Source organism: Crinia signifera, chromosome 4 (assembly GCF_055691185.1).
Source record: "Crinia signifera chromosome 4, ASM5569118v1, whole genome shotgun sequence".
NCBI classification, from domain to species: Eukaryota; Metazoa; Chordata; class Amphibia; order Anura; family Myobatrachidae; genus Crinia; species Crinia signifera.
This window is the reverse complement of record NC_139220.1, coordinates 673,471-692,800: the sequence shown is the minus strand read 5'-3', so window position 1 is coordinate 692,800 and position 19,330 is coordinate 673,471. Positions and strand designations below refer to the sequence as shown.

At 52.6% G+C, this 19,330-nt stretch overlaps 1 protein-coding gene across 1 annotated transcript in view; it reads left to right on the top strand.

Moving 5' to 3' along the window:
• The window catches only part of DERA (deoxyribose-phosphate aldolase), a 125,045-nt gene that overhangs the window by 30,968 nt on the left and 74,747 nt on the right, over nt 1-19,330 (top strand). Inside the window, exon 2 of the mRNA XM_083180713.1 lies at nt 5,064-5,161. Within this exon, the coding sequence (XP_083036839.1) occupies nt 5,064-5,161 (98 nt within the window). The remainder of the gene's footprint in view (nt 1-5,063; nt 5,162-19,330) is intronic.

Genomic DNA, 19,330 nt, shown 5'->3' with positions numbered 1-19,330 from the left:
CGTTACCCTCGTTGGCTCTGAGCGCCAAGTATTATTTTACCAACTTAACGGGGCAGGTCTCTGGGTTGCTTCCTTCCCGCAATGCCACCCATTTTCCTTTGCCTTGTTGGTCTGTCTTAGACCTGTGTATCTTGCAGGCCACCACCGTTCCACTCACTGATACATTGTCCGCCAACATGCCTGACCCCTTGCAAGCTTTTGATGCAGCCACCAGCTTGCTAACCCTAAATGCCCCATGGAATGCCATTGCGAATGCTGCCATGAGCAATGCTGTTTCAAACACCACCTTTGCACATGTCTTTTGCTGCCGCCATGAGCTGCCCCAGCATTGTCTCTGTAATGGGCCGGCTAGTATCAGGTTCCGTTGGGCTCCGCCTGCCCCAACCTTTCATCATTCAGCTGATGGTAAAGCTCCTTGTAATGTCCTCCTCCCCTGCTACTTTTGTAAAGAAAGCAATGGCTGCCAGCGCTACGCTCGCTTGCGCCCTAGACTTCTCGTCTTTGTACCTTCCCCACAGGAATTCTTTTTGCACTTCGCTCTCCCACTTACCCTCCTTCGCTGCTATTTTCTTATGTTTCCCCCATTCCTCCCAAGCTACCCTGTAGCTTCTCCATATCACGGGCGCTATCAAGTCTTTCACCAGCTTGTTCACGCCATCTTGACAACCTGCCATAAATGAGGTGGACATGTTAAACCTTGCAGCTGCGCATGAGGTGCCGCTTCCCATTTTCCCCTTGAGAGGGCATCCGCTATGATGTTATCTACCCCTGGGACGTGCTTGGCGCGAAAGTTAATGTTGTGCCGCAGGCAAACCAATACCAAATACCTGATCAGATTGATCGCTGGTGGGGAGGAGGCACTCTGCCTGTTGACCGCCTGGACCACCCCCAGGTTGTCACACCAGAAGGATATTTCCTTGTTGGCTAACCAGCTACTCCACAACTCCACCGCTACTGTGATCGGGAACAGCTCTAGCAGCAGCATGTTCCTTGTCAGCCCTGCTCCGACCCAGCTCTGCGGCCACTGCGATGCGCACCATTCTCCCTCGAGATATGCCCCGAATCCCCAAAAACCTTGCTGCGTCGGTGTACAGCTGCAGCCTCTTGCTCGACACAGGCGGTGCCGGCAAGATGCGAATACCATTGAATTCCCTTAGAATTGTCTCCCACATCAACATGTCTTCTCTGATTTCTGTTGTCAGCTTAATCAGATGATGCGGCTTACTTACCCCTGCTGTGGCCCTTTCCAGCCCATAGGGATAACCCTGCATGTGAAATTCAGTGTCCCCCACAACGATTGGAGCTGTTTTAGTGTAATCTTGTCTGCTCTGGCATGCTCCCCAATCTGCCTCATAATGCCAGCAACCTTGTCCTCTGGTAATCTACACAGCCTGCTGGTGGTATCTATTTCAATTCCCAGATACGGCAGTTTGTTCATAGGCCCCTCTGTTTTTTCCGTTGCTATGGGAACACCAAAATTGTGGAACAGCGCCTGCGTGGATTTTAACAGCCGCTCGCATGTATCAGTGTTCACCTGGCTGACCATTAGAAAGCCATCCAGATAGTGCGCAATTGTCCTGCAGCCCGTCCCTGCCTCAGAATGCACATGAAATGGCGCAACCCATGGGTAAGCATAGAGCCACATAGTAACTGCCCTTGAACTTTAGTCCCGTGAATCCGTGACTATGTAGGTGAAGGGGGAGGAGCCTAAATGCTGATTCGATATCTATCTTCCCCAATTGGGCCCCTACCCCGCAGCTGCGCACTATTCTGAGCGCATCTTCAAAAGACTGGTAAGCGACGCTGCACTGTTGCTTTTCTAAGGCGTCATTCACGGATTTTCCTGCTGGGTAAGACATGTGATGGCTGAGCCTGAATTTCCCGTGACCTGGCCATTTGGCATGCGCTTTGCACTCTCTGCACTAACACATCTCCGGCTGACCTGCAGCTTCTCCGTGCCGCTGTCACTAATGCTTTCTTCACTATGGCGAATGTAAGGCTCTTGCTACTTTATGCGCATACTAACACAACGTAGAACGCATTCTTGTCAAGAAAGAGTACATTTGCATACTACGCTTTCGGCATTGCCGTAGCTCAGCGTCTGTCCAGGTCATGCGCCTGGCCATACCCCCCGATCCTTCGGCATCTGCAGGTGGAAGAGGAAGGGTTGCACTGCGAGGTGACATAAAACATGTTAGTTTGTTCTGTGTGTAAATACGTTGCACCATGCAGCCTCCCAAAACATGAGCAATAATCCTATAATGCCACCTCCCTGCATTCTCCCTTTTTTTTATTTCCTACCCTGCCTCTATCCATATACAAGTGCCTGAATAGCTACCCCCATGGAAATTTGTAGTGTTCCATTAAGCCCCGTTGGCATTAGACTTTTCACTAAGCTTGTTCAGTAAATAGTGCATTACCTTGTTCTAAATGACCATGACAGAGAACTTGTACTAAGCTTCCAAAGAAGGGGCTGTTATCCCTTGTATTAGCATAAAGGTTATAATATGTTGCCACCACATTGCTGGCAGCTGCACTGCACATAGGTCTCCTTGCACCCTTCTGATTCCTATACATAATTTGATCTACACCCTGCTCATGCTATGGCGCCTATGACTGTTTTCCACCCATGTTACACAAAATGCCTTAGATTTTGCTGTGATTATTCTGCTTTGTTTATTCCATTTCCAAATTTCCAGCACATTCTAGCCCCTGTGCCCTAATTATATTCATTACTTCTTATACAATTGCATGAATTGACTTAACAGAATTCTAACATCACAGGATTTTGTATAAAGCAGCAGATTAATTAACCCAGCGCTTTTCATGAAGTAACGTAAGGTTACTCTGGCCTAGCCAAAGTATTAACAGTCTAATATGCAGTAAAATGCTTATCATGCACAAACGTAATAAATTCAATTATTGATATCCTGTATACTATTATTATTGTACATACTAATTTGTATGTGACACCATATTATATTACTGACTGCAGCTTAATCTAACCTGATACAATATATCATTCCCCCATTCAGCAACATACTTATAATACTGTCTATTAATACCCCTATGATGCCTTACACGCTTAAAATTGCACCATATAATGAATTTTCCTGCATTATATTAACTTTAAATAAAAAAAAAAAAATAATAATAAAAAAAAAAAAAAAAAAAAAAACACATGCGTTCCCATATTTGCATTCTGCCTATCTAAACATATGCTTTGTCATATCCTAATAACACTGCTATGCAATATTGTATTATGTTACCAAAAACTGTATGTAATTCCCCTAGTACATATGATAAGAAACAACTCAGCTCTACCAATGCTCATCTATAATCACACATTTCATATTATTGCCCGAATTCTGCATTTGTTTATCATTGCTAGGCATCCTGCTGACTCCATTGTATGCCCTGCCTGGTGGGAGGGGTAGGTAAAGGTATTGTATATGCCATGTAAACAAGCCCTCAGTAATATAATTAGGGGGAGGGGGGATGGGACTTGTTTCTAACTTGCCTGAATTGGGCCTAATTCTATGCTGTTTTCCTGAAGGCTGCAGCAACTAGAGTATAATAATAAATCCCTAAGTACTCATTTTTTGGCCTTAAACTAGAAGTGTGCATTTAAATAACTTCTGCACTGAATCCCAACTGTACTGTTAGGTTATAGGTGTAAGACTCTATTAGGTGCTTTTATTCCTTAGGGGAAAGTTGCTCAGCATAATATAAAACATGTGATAAAATTCTATCTGCATTAAAGATTGAATTCATAAAATTACATAGACATTGGGAGTTTGTAACAGCAGATTGCAGCAGGGTAGCAGGGTGCCGAATATGGAATTAAGTAAAAGAATAAGAAGGAATACTTATCAGAATATTTCTGTATCATTCCTCTGCTGCCTCCTGGATGTTCTTGCTGGACAATCCTTTCTGCCTCACCTGCTGCACTTTCTGACCCTCCCCCTTAACCTGTCCTGTGCTTAAGTATGGGTCTACGCCCCCTGGGGAGGGGCCTGCACCCTATAGCCCTCTCCTACATTCCCCCTTCTTTCCTCCTCCTATCTCTTCCTTACTATCTACTTGCCTCCTACCTAACCCCAGCAATATGATAGGGCACACCTCCTGGCTTTGGGAGCACAGCCTAATAGTTTACGGTCTCTCCCGGCTAGTCGCCTCTCGCTCCTATTTCCCAGTGTTGCTTCCGTGGTTAGTCCTGAGCACCTCTGCTTTATAACATGCTGTAATGATGGGTCACTCGGTCTCCTCTCTCCATTATACTTACACTATAATATTTAGGTGTAATGTCATCAGGCTTGCCTACCCAAACCCCCCCCAACCACACTACCCCAGGGCCGGCACCCTACTCCTCCTCTGTCACCGGCTGTGCCCCCCAACCACACTACCCTGGGGCCGGCTCCCAGCTTTTCCTCTGTCACTGGCTGTGCCCCGCCCCCCACCACACTACCCTGGGGCCGGCTCCCAGCTTTTCCTCTGTCACTGGCTGTGCCCCGCCCCCCACCACACTACCCTGGGGCCGGCTCCCAGCTTTTCCTCTGTCACTGGCTGTGCCCCGCCCCCCACCACACTACCCTGGGGCCGGCTCCCAGCTTTTCCTCTGTCACTGGCTGTGCCCCGCCCCCCACCACACTACCCTGGGGCCGGCTCCCTGCTTTTTCTCTGTCACTGGCTGTGCCCCGCCCCCCACCACACTACCCTGGGGCCGGCTCCCTGCTTTTCCTCTGTCACTGGTTGTGCCCCGCCCCCCACCACACTACCCTGGGGCCGGCTCCCTGCTTTTCCTCTGTCACTGGCTGTGCCCCGCCCCCCACCACACTACCCTGGGGCCGGCTCCCTGCTTTTTCTCTGTCACTGGCTGTGCCCCGCCCCCCACCACACTACCCTGGGGCCGGCTCCCTGCTTTTCCTCTGTCACTGGCTGTGCCCCGCCCCCCACCACACTACCCTGGGGCCGGCTCCCTGCTTTTCCTCCCCCCCCCCCCCACCATTGACTTCCGATATGGTGGGATGTCTGTTACTGATTGTGAATCTTCCTCCTCCCAGATCTTGGATGGATTTCTAGAGTTTGGGTGAATCAGCCGGCCGTTCTCAGACGCGCAGAGCAGATTCAGAGCCGCAGGACCGTCAAAAAAGACTTTCAGGTGGGGGCTACAGTCTCACTTCTCCATAATTCATTTGCATAAGGGGTACATTTACTAAGCTTCCAAAAATGGAAAAAGTGGTGCTGTTGCCAATAGCAACCATAACCTACAAAGACCAGATAAATCTAATTATCTCTAAAATCTTCTGTCTGTCTCTGTAGGCCGCAGGCTGTATACTCCCTGTAACGTCCCCTCTGTCTCTGTGGGCTGTATACTCCCTGTAACGTCCCCTCTGTCTCTGTGGGCTGTATACTCCCTGTAACGTCCCTTCTGTCTCTGTGGGCTGTATACTCCCTGTAACGTTCCCTCGGTGGGCTGTATACTCCCTGTAACGTTCCCTCTGTAGGCTGTATACTCCCTGTAACGTCCCCTCTGTCTCTGTGGGCTGTATACTCCCTGTAACGTCCCCTCTGTCTCTGGAGGCTGTATACTCCCTGTAATGTCCCCTCTGTCTCTGTGGGCTGTATACTCCCTGTAACGTCCCCTTTGTCTCTGCGGGCTGTATACTCCCTGTAACGTCCCCTCTGTCTCTGTGGGCTGTATACTCCCTGTAACGTCCCCTCTGTCTCTGGAGGCTGTATACTCCCTGTAACGTCCCCTCTGTCTCTGCGGGCTGTATACTCCCTGTAACGTCCCCTCTGTCTCTGGAGGCTGTATACTCCCTGTAACGTTCCCTCTGTCTCTGTGGGCTGTATACCCCCTGTAACGTTCCCTCTGTAGGCTGTATACTCCCTGTAACGTTCCCTCTGTCTCTGTGGGCTGTATACTCCCTTTAACGTCCCCTCTGTCTCTGTGGGCTGTATACTCCCTGTAACGTCCCCTCTGTCTCTGTGGGCTGTATACTCCCTGTAACGTTCCCTCTGTCTCTGTGGGCTGTATACTCCCTGTAACGTCCCCTCTGTGGGCTGTATACTCCCTGTAACGTTCCCTCTGTGGGCTGTATACTCCCTGTAACGTTCCCTCTTTGGGCTGTATACTCCCTGTAAAGTCCCCTCTGTCTCTGTGGGCTGTATACTCCCTGTAACGTCCCCTCTGTCTCTGGAGGCTGTATACTCCCTGTAACGTCCCCTCTGTCTCTGGAGGCTGTATACTCCCTGTAACGTTCCCTCTGTCTCTGTGGGCTGTATACTCCCTGTAACTTCCCCTCTGTCTCTGGAGGCTGTATACTCCGTGTAACGTCCCCTCTGTTTCTGTGGGCTGTATACTCCCTGTAACGCGCCCTCTATCTCTGTGGGCTGTATACTCCCTGTAACGTCCCCTCTGTCTCTGGAGGCTGTATACTCCCTGTAACGTCCCCTCTGGAGGCTGTATACTCCCTGTAACGTCCCCTCTGTCTCTGTGGGCTGTATACTCCCTGTAACGTCCCCTCTTTCTCTGTGGGCTGTATACTCCCTGTAACGTCCCCTCTGTCTCTGTGGGCTGTATACTCCCTGTAACGTCCCCTCTGTCTCTGTGGGCTGTATACTCCCTGTAACGTCCACTCTGTCTCTGTAGGCTGTATACTCCCTGTAACATTCCCTCTGTCTCTGTGGGCTGTATACTCCCTGTAACGTTCCCTCTGTCTCTGTGGGCTGTATACTCCCTGTAACGTCCCCTCTGTCTCTGTGGGCTGTATACTCCCTGTAACGTCCCCTCTGTAGGCTGTATACTCCCTGTAACATCCCCTCTGTCTCTGGAGGCTGTATACTCCCTGTAACGTCCCCTCTGTCTCTGTAGGCTGTATACTCCCTGTAACGTCCCCTCTGTCTCTGTGGGCTGTATACTCCCTGTAACGTCCCCTCTGTCTCTGGAGGCTGTATACTCCCTGTAACGTCCCCTCTGTGGGCTGTATACTCCCTGTAACGTCCCCTCTGTGGGCTGTATACCCCCTGTAACGTTCCCTCTGTGGGCTGTATACTCCCTGTAACGTCCCCTCTGTGGGCTGTATACTCCCTGTAACGTTCCCTCTGTCTCTGTGGGCTGTATACTCCCTGTAACGTCCCCTCTGTCTCTGTGGGCTGTATACTCCCTGTAACGCGCCCTCTGTCTCTGGAGGCTGTATACTTCCTGTAACGTCCCCTCTGTCTCTGGAGGCTGTATACTCCCTGTAATGTCCCCTCTGTCTCTGTAGGCTGTATACTCCCTGTAACGTCCCCTCTGTCTCTGTGGGCTGTATACTCCCTGTAACGCGCCCTCTGTCTCTGTGGGCTGTATACTCCCTGTAACGTCCACTCTGTCTCTGTAGGCTGTATACTCCCTGTAACGTCCCCTCTGTCTCTGTGGGCTGTATACTCCCTGTAACGTCCCCTCTGTGGGCTGTATACCCCCTGTAACGTCCCCTCTGTGGGCTGTATACTCCCTGTAGCGTCCCCTCTTTCTCTGTGGGCTGTATACTCCCTGTAACGTCCCCTCTGTGGGCTGTATACTCCCTGTAACGTCCCCTCTGTCTCCGTGGGCTGTATACTCCCTGTAACGTCCACTCTGTCTCTGTGGGCTGTATACTCCCTGTAACGTCCCCTCTGTCTCTGTGGGCTGTATACCCCCTGTAACGTCCCCTCTGTGGGCTGTATACTCCCTGTAGCGTCCCCTCTTTCTCTGTGGGCTGTATACTCCCTGTAATGTCCCCTCTGTGGGCTGTATACTCCCTGTAACGTTCCCTCTGTGGGCTGTATACTCCCTGTAACGTCCCCTCTGTCTCTGTGGGCTGTATACTCCCTGTAACGTCCCCTCTGTCTCTGTGGGCTGTATACTCCCTGTAACGTCCCCTCTGTCTCTGTGGGCTGTATACTCCCTGTAACGTCCCCTCTGTCTCTGTGGGCTGTATACTCCCTGTAACGTTCCCTGTGTCTCTGTAGGCTGTATACTCCCTGTAATGTCCCCTCTGTCTCTGTGGGTTGTATACTCCCTGTAACGTCCCCTCTGTGGGCTGTATACTCCCTGTAACGTCCCCTCTGTGGGCTGTATACTCCCTGTAACGTCCCCTCTGTGGGCTGTATACTCCCTGTAACGTCCCCTCTGTGGGCTGTATACTCCCTGTAACGTCCCCTCTGTGGGCTGTATACTCCCTGTAACGTCCCCTCTGTGGGCTGTATACTCCCTGTAACGTCCCCTCTGTGGGCTGTATACTCCCTGTAACGTCCCCTCTGTGGGCTGTATACTCCCTGTAACGTCCCCTCTGTGGGCTGTATACTCCCTGTAACGTCCCCTCTGTGGGCTGTATACTCCCTGTAACGTCCCCTCTGTCTCTGGAGGCTGTATACTCCCTGTAACGTCCCCTCTGTCTCTGTGGGCTGTATACTCCCTGTAACGTCCCCTCTGTCTCTGTGGGCAGTATACTCCCTGTAACGTCCCCTCTGTCTCTGCGGGCTATATACTCCCTGTAACGTCCCCTCTGTCTCTGGAGGCTGTATACTCCCTGTAACGTCCCCTCTGTCTCTGCGGGCGGTATACTCCCTGTAACGTCCCCTCTGTCTCTGGAGGCTGTATACTCCCTGTAACGTCCCCTCTGTCTCTGTGGGCTGTATACTCCCTGTAACGTCCCCTCTGTCTCTGTGGGCTGTATGCTCCCTGTAACGTCCCCTCTGTCTCTGGAGGCTGTATACTCCCTGTAACGTTCCCTCTGTCTCTGTGGGCTGTATACTCCCTGTAACGTTCCCTCTGTGGGCTGTATACTCCCTGTAACGTTCCCTCTGTGGGCTGTATACTCCCTGTAACGTTCCCTCTGTGGGCTGTATACTCCCTGTAACGTTCCCTCTGTGGGCTGTATACTCCCTGTAACGTTCCCTCTGTGGGCTGTATACTCCCTGTAACGTTCCCTCTGTCTCTGTGGGCTGTATACTCCCTGTAACGATCCCTCTGTCTCTGTGGGCTGTATACTCCCTGTAACGTTCCCTCTGTGGGCTGTATACTCCCTGTAACGTTCCCTCTGTGGGCTGTATACTCCCTGTAACGTTCCCTCTGTGGGCTGTATACTCCCTGTAACGTTCCCTCTGTGGGCTGTATACTCCCTGTAACGTTCCCTCTGTGGGCTGTATACTCCCTGTAACGTTCCCTCTGTGGGCTGTATACTCCCTGTAACGTTCCCTCTGTGGGCTGTATACTCCCTGTAACGTTCCCTCTGTCTCTGTGGGCTGTATACTCCCTGTAACGTTCCCTCTGTGGGCTGTATACTCCCTGTAACGTTCCCTCTGTGGGCTGTATACTCCCTGTAACGTTCCCTCTGTGGGCTGTATACTCCCTGTAACGTTCCCTCTGTGGGCTGTATACTCCCTGTAACGTTCCCTCTGTGGGCTGTATACTCCCTGTAACGTTCCCTCTGTGGGCTGTATACTCCCTGTAATGTTCCCTCTGTCTCTGTGGGCTGTGTACTCCCTGTAACGTTCCCTCTGTGGGCTGTGTACTCCCTGTAACGTTCCCTCTGTGGGCTGTGTACTCCCTGTAACGTTCCCTCTGTGGGCTGTATACTCCCTGTAACGTTCCCTCTGTGGGCTGTATACTCCCTGTAACGTTCCCTCTGTGGGCTGTATACTCCCTGTAACATTCCCTCTGTCTCTGTGGGCTGTATACTCCCTGTAACGTTCCCTCTGTGGGCTGTATACTCCCTGTAACGTTCCCTCTGTGGGCTGTATACTCCCTGTAACGTTCCCTCTGTGGGCTGTATACTCCCTGTAACGCCCCCTCTGTCTCTGTGGGCTGTATACTCCCTGTAACGCCCCCTCTGTCTCTGGAGGCTGTATACTCCCTGTAACGTTCCCTCTGTGGGCTGTATACTCCCTGTAACGTCCCCTCTGTCTCTGTGGGCTGTATACTTCGTGTAACGTTCCCTCTGTGGGCTGTATACTCCCTGTAACGTTCCCTCTGTGGGCTGTATACTCCCTGTAACGTCCCCTCTGTGGGCTGTATACTCCCTGTAACGTCCCCTCTGTGGGCTGTATACTCCCTGTAACGTCCCCTCTGTCTCTGTGGGCTGTATACTCCCTGTAACGTCCCCTCTGTGGGCTGTATACTCCCTGTAACGTTCCCTCTGTCTCTGTGGGCTGTATACTCCCTGTAACGTCCCCTCTGTGGGCTGTATACTCCCTGTAACAATCCCTCTGTCTCTGTGGGCTGTATACTCCCTGTAACGTTCCCTCTGTCTCTGTGGGCTGTATACTCCCTGTAACGTTCCCTCTGTCTCTGTGGGCTGTATACTCCCTGTAGCGTCCCCTCTGTGGGCTGTATACTCCTTGTAGCATCCCCCCTGTCTCTGTGGGCTGTATACTCCCTGTAACGTCCACTCTGTCTCTGTGGGCTGTATACTCCCTGTAACGTCCCCTCTGTCTCTGTAGGCCGCAGGCTGTATACTCCCAGTAACGTCCAGTCTGTGGGCTGTATACTCCCTGTAATGTCCCCTCTGTCTCTGCGGGCTATATACTCCCTGTAACGTCCCCTCTGTCTCTGTGGGCTGTATACTCCCTGTAACGTCCCCTCTGTCTCTGTAGGCTGTATACTCCCTGTAACGTCCCCTCTGTCTCTGCGGGCTGTATACTCCCTGTAACGTCCCCTCTGTCTCTGTGGGCTGTATACTCCCTGTAACGTTCCCTCTGTGGGCTGTATACTCCCTTTAACGTCCACTCTGTCTCTGTGGGCTGTATACTCCCTGTAAGGTCCACTCGGTCTCTGTGGGCTGTATACTCCCTGTAACATTCCCTCTGTCTCTGGAGGCTGTATACTCCCTGTAACGTTCCCTCTGTCTCTGTGGGCTGTATACTCCCTGTAACATTCCCTCTGTCTCTGTGGGCTGTATACTCCCTGTAACGTCCCCTCTGTGGGCTGTATACTCCCTGTAACGTCCCCTCTGTCTCTGTGGGCTGTATACTCCCTGTAACGTTCCCTCTGTCTCTGTGGGCTGTATACTCCCAGTAACGTCCCCTCTGTCTCTGCGGGCTGTATACTCCCTGTAACGTTCCCTCTGTGGGCTGTATACTCCCTGTAACGTCCACTCTGTCTCTGTGGGCTGTATACTCCCTGTAACGTCCCCTCTGTGGGCTGTATACTCCCTGTAACGTCCCCTCTGTCTCTGTGGGCTGTATACTCCCTGTAACGTCCTCTCTGTCTCTGGAGGCTGTATACTCCCTGTAACGTCCTCTCTGCCTCTGTGGGCTGTATACTCCCTGTAACGTCCCCTCTGTCTCTGTGGGCTGTATACTCCCTGTAACGTCCCCTCTGTCTCTGCGGGCTGTATACTCCCTTTAACGTCCCCTCTGTCTCTGTGGGCTGTATACTCCCTTTAACGTCCACTCTGTCTCTGTGGGCTGTATACTCCCTGTATGGTCCACTCGGTCTCTGTGGGCTGTATACTCCCTGTAACATTCCCTCTGTCTCTGGAGGCTGTATACTCCCTGTAACGTTCCCTCTGTCTCTGTGGGCTGTATACTCCCTGTAACATTCCCTCTGTCTCTGTGGGCTGTATACTCCCTGTAACGTTCCCTCTGTCTCTGTGGGCTGTATACTCCCTGTAACGTCCCCTCTGTCTCTGTGGGCTGTATACTCCCTGTAACGTCCCCTCTGTGGGCTGTATACTTCCTGTAACGTTCCCTCTGTCTCTGTGGGCTGTATACTCCCTGTAACGTCCACTCTGTCTCTGGAGGCTGTATACTCCCTGTAACGTCCCCTCTGTCTCTGTGGGCTGTATACTCCCTGTAACGTCCCCTCTGTCTCTGGAGGCTGTATACTCCCTGTAACGTTCCCTCTGTCTCTTTGGGCTGTATACTCCCTGTAACGTTCCCTCTGTGGGCTGTATACTCCCTGTAACGTTCCCTCTGTGGGCTGTATACTCCCTGTAACGTTCCCTCTGTGGGCTGTATACTCCCTGTAACGTTCCCTCTGTGGGCTGTATACTCCCTGTAACGTTCCCTCTGTGGGCTGTATACTCCCTGTAACGTTCCCTCTGTCTCTGTGGGCTGTATACTCCCTGTAACGTTCCCTCTGTGGGCTGTATACTCCCTGTAACGTTCCCTCTGTGGGCTGTATACTCCCTGTAACGTTCCCTCTGTGGGCTGTATACTCCCTGTAACGTTCCCTCTGTGGGCTGTATACTCCCTGTAACGTCCCCTCTGTCTCTGGAGGCTGTATACTCCCTGTAACGTTCCCTCTGTCTCTGTGGGCTGTATACTCCCTGTAACGTTCCCTCTGTGGGCTGTATACTCCCTGTAACGTTCCCTCTGTGGGCTGTATACTCCCTGTAACGTTCCCTCTGTGGGCTGTATACTCCCTGTAACGTTCCCTCTGTCTCTGTGGGCTGTATACTCCCTGTAACGTTCCCTCTGTCTCTGTGGGCTGTATACTCCCTGTAACGTTCCCTCTGTCTCTGTGGGCTGTATACTCCCTGTAACGTTCCCTCTGTGGGCTGTATACTCCCTGTAACGTTCCCTCTGTGGGCTGTATACTCCCTGTAACGTTCCCTCTGTGGGCTGTATACTCCCTGTAACGTTCCCTCTGTGGGCTGTATACTCCCTGTAACGTTCCCTCTGTCTCTGTGGGCTGTATACTCCCTGTAACGTTCCCTCTGTGGGCTGTATACTCCCTGTAACGTTCCCTCTGTGGGCTGTATACTCCCTGTAACGTTCCCTCTGTGGGCTGTATACTCCCTGTAACGTTCCCTCTGTGGGCTGTATACTCCCTGTAACGTTCCCTCTGTGGGCTGTATACTCCCTGTAACGTTCCCTCTGTCTCTGTGGGCTGTATACTCCCTGTAACGTTCCCTCTGTGGGCTGTATACTCCCTGTAACGTTCCCTCTGTGGGCTGTATACTCCCTGTAACGTTCCCTCTGTGGGCTGTATACTCCCTGTAACGTTCCCTCTGTGGGCTGTATACTCCCTGTAACGCCCCCTCTGTCTCTGTGGGCTGTATACTCCCTGTAACGTTCCCTCTGTGGGCTGTATACTCCCTGTAACGTCCCCTCTGTCTCTGTGGGCTGTATACTCCCTGTAACGTTCCCTCTGTGGGCTGTATACTCCCTGTAACGTCCCCTCTGTCTCTGTGGGCTGTATACTCCCTGTAACGTCCCCTCTGTGGGCTGTATACTCCCTGTAACGTCCCCTCTGTGGGCTGTATACTCCCTGTAACGTCCCCTCTGTGGGCTGTATACTCCCTGTAACGTCCCCTCTGTCTCTGTGGGCTGTATACTCCCTGTAACGTCCCCTCTGTGGGCTGTATACTCCCTGTAACGTTCCCTCTGTCTCTGTGGGCTGTATACTCCCTGTAACGTCCCCTCTGTGGGCTGTATACTCCCTGTAACGTTCCCTCTGTCTCTGTGGGCTGTGTACTCCCTGTAACATTCCCTCTGTCTCTGTGGGCTGTATACTCCCTGTAACGCCCCCTCTGTCTCTGGAGGCTGTATACTCCCTGTAACGTTCCCTCTGTGGGCTGTATACTCCCTGTAACGTCCCCTCTGTCTCTGTGGGCTGTATACTCCCTGTAACGTCCCCTCTGTGGGCTGTATACTCCCTGTAACGTCCCCTCTGTGGGCTGTATACTCCCTGTAACGTCCCCTCTGTGGGCTGTATACTCCCTGTAACGTCCCCTCTGTCTCTGTGGGCTGTATACTCCCTGTAACGTCCCCTCTGTGGGCTGTATACTCCCTGTAACGTTCCCTCTGTCTCTGTGGGCTGTATACTCCCTGTAACGTCCCCTCTGTGGGCTGTATACTCCCTGTAACGTTCCCTCTGTCTCTGTGGGCTGTATACTCCCTGTAACATTCCCTCTGTCTCTGTGGGCTGTATACTCCCTGTAACGTTCCCTCTGTCTCTGTGGGCTGTATACTCCCTGTAGCGTCCCCTCTGTGGGCTATATACTCCTTGTAGCATCCCCCCTGTCTCTGTGGGCTGTATACTCCCTGTAACGTCCACTCTGTCTCTGTGGGCTGTATACTCCCTGTAACGTCCACTCTGTCTCTGTGGGCTGTATACTCCCTGTAACGTCCCCTCTGTCTCTGTAGGCCGCAGGCTGTATACTCCCAGTAACGTCCAGTCTGTGGGCTGTATACTCCCTGTAATGTCCCCTCTGTCTCTGCGGGCTGTATACTCCCTGTAACGTTCCCTCTGTGGGCTGTATACTCCCTGTAACGTCCCCTCTGTGGCCTGTATACTCCCTGTAACGTCCCCTCTGTCTCTGTGGGCTGTATACTTCCTGTAACGTCCACTCTGTCTCTGTGGGCTGTATACTCCCTGTAACGTCCCCTCTGTGGGCTGTATACTCCCTGTAACGTCCCCTCTGCCTCTGTGGGCTGTATACTCCCTGTAACGTCCCCTCTGTCTCTGTGGGCTGTATACTCCCTGTAACGTCCCCTCTGTCTCTGCGGGCTGTATACTCCCTGTAACGTCCCCTCTGTCTCTGTGGGCTGTATACTCCCTGTAAGGTCCACTCGGTCTCTGTGGGCTGTATACTCCCTGTAACATTCCCTCTGTCTCTGTGGGCTGTATACTCCCTGTAACGTCCCCTCTGTCTCTGTGGGCTGTATACTCCCTGTAACGTCCCCTCTGTGGGCTGTATACTCCCTGTAACGTTCCCTCTGTGGGCTGTATACTCCCTGTAACGTTCCCTCTGTGGGCTGTATACTCCCTGTAACGTCCCCTCTGTCTCTGTGGGCTGTATTCTCCCTGTAACGTCCCCTCTGACTCTGTGGGCTGTATACTCCCTGTAACGTTCCCTCTGTCTCTGTGGGCTGTATACTCCCTGTAACGTCCCCTCTGTCTCTGGAGGCTGTATACTCCCTGTAACGTCCCCTCTGTCTCTGCGGGCTGTATACTCCCTGTAACGTCCCCTCTGTGGGCTGTATACTCCCTGTAACGTTCCCTCTGTCTCTGTGGGCTGTATACTCCCTGTAACGTCCCCTCTGTGGGCTGTATACTCCCTGTAACGTTCCCTCTGTCTCTGTGGGCTGTATACTCCCTGTAACATTCCCTCTGTCTCTGTGGGCTGTATACTCCCTGTAACGTTCCCTCTGTCTCTGTGGGCTGTATACTCCCTGTAGCGTCCCCTCTGTGGGCTATATACTCCTTGTAGCATCCCCCCTGTCTCTGTGGGCTGTATACTCCCTGTAACGTCCACTCTGTCTCTGTGGGCTGTATACTCCCTGTAACGTCCACTCTGTCTCTGTGGGCTGTATACTCCCTGTAACGTCCCCTCTGTCTCTGTAGGCCGCAGGCTGTATACTCCCAGTAACGTCCAGTCTGTGGGCTGTATACTCCCTGTAATGTCCCCTCTGTCTCTGCGGGCTGTATACTCCCTGTAACGTTCCCTCTGTGGGCTGTATACTCCCTGTAACGTCCCCTCTGTGGCCTGTATACTCCCTGTAACGTCCCCTCTGTCTCTGTGGGCTGTATACTTCCTGTAACGTCCACTCTGTCTCTGTGGGCTGTATACTCCCTGTAACGTCCCCTCTGTGGGCTGTATACTCCCTGTAACGTCCCCTCTGCCTCTGTGGGCTGTATACTCCCTGTAACGTCCCCTCTGTCTCTGTGGGCTGTATACTCCCTGTAACGTCCCCTCTGTCTCTGTGGGCTGTATTCTCCCTGTAACGTTCCCTCTGTCTCTGGAGGCTGAATACTCTCTGTAACGTCCCCTCTGTCTCTGTGGGCTGTATACTCCCTGTAAGGTCCACTCGGTCTCTGTGGGCTGTATACTCCCTGTAACATTCCCTCTGTCTCTGTGGGCTGTATACTCCCTGTAACGTCCCCTCTGTCTCTGTGGGCTGTATACTCCCTGTAACGTCCCCTCTGTGGGCTGTATACTCCCTGTAACGTTCCCTCTGTGGGCTGTATACTCCCTGTAACGTTCCCTCTGTGGGCTGTATACTCCCTGTAACGTCCCCTCTGTCTCTGTGGGCTGTATACTCCCTGTAACGTCCCCTCTGTCTCTGTGGGCTGTATACTCCCTGTAACGTCCCCTCTGTCTCTGGAGGCTGAATACTCCCTGTAACGTCCCCTCTGTCTCTGTGGGCTGTATACTCCCTGTAAGGTCCACTCGGTCTCTGTGGGCTGTATACTCCCTGTAACATTCCCTCTGTCTCTGTGGGCTGTATACTCCCTGTAACGTCCCCTCTGTCTCTGTGGGCTGTATACTCCCTGTAACGTCCCCTCTGTGGGCTGTATACTCCCTGTAACGTTCCCTCTGTGGGCTGTATACTCCCTGTAACGTTCCCTCTGTGGGCTGTATACTCCCTGTAACGTCCCCTCTGTCTCTGTGGGCTGTATACTCCCTGTAACGTCCACTCTGTCTCTGTGGGCTGTATTCTCCCTGTAACGTCCCCTCTGACTCTGTGGGCTGTATACTCCCTGTAACGTTCCCTCTGTCTCTGTGGGCTGTATACTCCCTGTAACGTCCCCTCTGTCTCTGGAGGCTGTATACTCCCTGTAACGTCCCCTCTGTCTCTGGAGGCTGTATACTCCCTGTAACGTCCCCTCTGTCTCTGCGGGCTGTATACTCCCTGTAACGTCCCCTCTGTCTCTGTGGGCTGTATACTCCCTGTAACGTCCCCTCTGTCTCTGTGGGCTGTATACTCCCTGTAACTTTCCTCTGTCTCTGTGGGCTGTATTCTCCCTGTAACGTCCCCTCTGTCTCTGGAGGCTGTATACTCCCTGTAACGTCCCCTCTGTCTCTGTGGGCTGTATACTCCCTGTAACGTCCCCTCTGTCTCTGGAGGCTGTATACTCCCTGTAACGTCCCCTCTGTGGGCTGTATACTCCCTGTAATGTCCCCTCTGTGGGCTGTATACCCCCTGTAACGTTCCCTCTGTGGGCTGTATACTCCCTGTAACGTTCCCTCTGTGGGCTGTATACTCCCTGTAACGTTCCCTCTGTGGGCTGTATACTCCCTGTAACGTCCCCTCTGTCTCTGTGGGCTGTATACTCCCTGTAACGTCCCCTCTGTCTCTGGAGGCTGTATACTCCCTGTAACGTTCCCTCTGTGGGCTGTATACTCCCTGTAACGTTCCCTCCGTGGGCTGTATACCCCCTGTAACGTTCCCTCTGTGGGCTGTATACTCCCTGTAACGTTCCCTCTGTGGGCTGTATACTCCCTGTAACGTTCCCTCTGTGGGCTGTATACTCCCTGTAACGTCCCCCCTGTCTCTGTAGGCTGTATACTCCCTGTAACGTTCCCTCTGTCTCTGTGGGCTGTATACTCCTTGTAACGTCCACTCTGTCTCTGTGGGCTGTATACTCCCTGTAACATTCCCTCTGTCTCTGTGGGCTGTATTCTCCCTGTAACGTCCCCTCTGTCTCTGGAGGCTGAATACTCCCTGTAACGTCCCCTCTGACTCTGTGGGCTGTATACTCCCTGTAACGTCCCCTCTGTCTCTGTGGGCTGTATACTCCCTGTAACGTCCCCTCTGTCTCTGTGGGCTGTATACTCCCTGTAACGTCCACTCTGTCTCTGTGGGCTGTATACTCCCTGTAACGTCCCCTCTGTCTCTGTGGGCTGTATACTCCCTGTAACGTTCCCTCTGTGGGCTGTATACTCCGTGTAACGTTCCCTCTGTAGGCTGTATACTCCCTGTAACGTTCCCTCTGTCTCTGTGGGCTGTATACTCCCTGTAACATTCCCTCTGTCTCTGTGGGCTGTATACTCCCTGTAACGTCCCCTCTGTCTCTGTGGGCTGTATACTCCCTGTAACGTCCCCTCTGTCTCTGTGGGCTGTATACTCCCTGTAACGTTCCCTCTGCGGGCTGTATACTCCCTGAAACGTTCCCTCTGTGGGCTGTATACTCCCTGTAACGTCCCCTCTGTCTCTGTGGGCTGTATACTCCCTGTAACGTCCCCCCTGTCTCTGTGGGCTGTATACTCCCTGTAACGTTCCCTCTGTCTCTGGAGGCTGAATACTCCCTGTAACGTCCCCTCTGTCTCTGTGGGCTGTATACTCCCTGTAACGTCCCCTCTGTCTCTGTGGGCTGTATACTCCCTGTAACGTCCCCTCTGTCTCTGTGGGCTGTATACTCCCTGTAACGTCCCCTCTGTCTCTGTGGGCTGTATACTCCCTGTAACGTCCCCTCTGTCTCTGTGGGCTGTATACTCCCTGTAACGTTCCCTCTGTGGGCTGTATACTCCCTGTAACGTCCCCTCTGTCTCTGTGGGCTGTATACTCCCTGTAACGTCCCCTCTGTCTCTGGAGGCTGTATACTCCCTGTAACGTCCCCTCTGTCTCTGTGGGCTGTATACTCCCTGTAACGTCCCCTCTGTCTCTGGAGGCTGTATACTCCCTGTAACGTCCCCTCTGTGGGCTGTATACTCCCTGTAACGTCCCCTCTGTCTCTGTGGGCTGTATACTCCCTGTAACGTCCCCTCTGTCTCTGGAGGCTGTATACTCCCTGTAACGTCCCCTCTGTCTCTGTGGGCTGTATACTCCCTGTAACGTTCCCTCTGCGGGCTGTATACTCCCTGAAACGTTCCCTCTGTGGGCTGTATACTTCTTGTAACGTCCACTCTGTCTCTGTGGGCTGTATACTCCCTGTAACATTCCCTCTGTCTCTGTGGGCTGTATACTCCCTGTAACGTTCCCTCTGTCTCTGTGGGCTGTATACCCCCTGTAATGTCCCCTCTGTCTCTGTGGGCTGTATACTCCCTGTAACGTCCCCTTTGTCTCTGCGGGCTGTATACTCCCTGTAACGTCCCCTCTGTCTCTGTGGGCTGTATTCTCCCTGTAACGTCCCCTCTGTCTCTGGAGGCTGTATACTCCCTGTAACGTTCCCTCTGTCTCTGTGGGCTGTATACTCCCTGTAACGTCCCCTCTGTCTCTGTGGGCTGTATACTCCCTGTAACGTCCCCTCTGTCTCTGTGGGCTGTATACTCCCTGTAACGCGCCCTCTGTGGGCTGTATACTCCCTGTAACGTTCCCTCTGTGGGCTGTATACTCCCTGTAACGTCCCCTCTGTCTCTGTGGGCTGTATACTCCCTGTAACGTCCCCTCTGTCTCTGTGGGCTGTATACTCCCTGTAACGTCCCCTCTGTCTCTTTGGGCTGTATACTCCCTGTAACGTCCACTCTGTCTCTGTGGGCTGTATACTCCCTGTAACGTCCCCTCTGTCTCTGTGGGCTGTATACTCCCTGTAACGTTCCCTCTGTGGGCTGTATACTCCCTGTAACGTCCCCTCTGTCTCTGTGGGCTGTATACTCCCTGTAACGTCCCCTCTGTCTCTGGAGGCTGTATACTC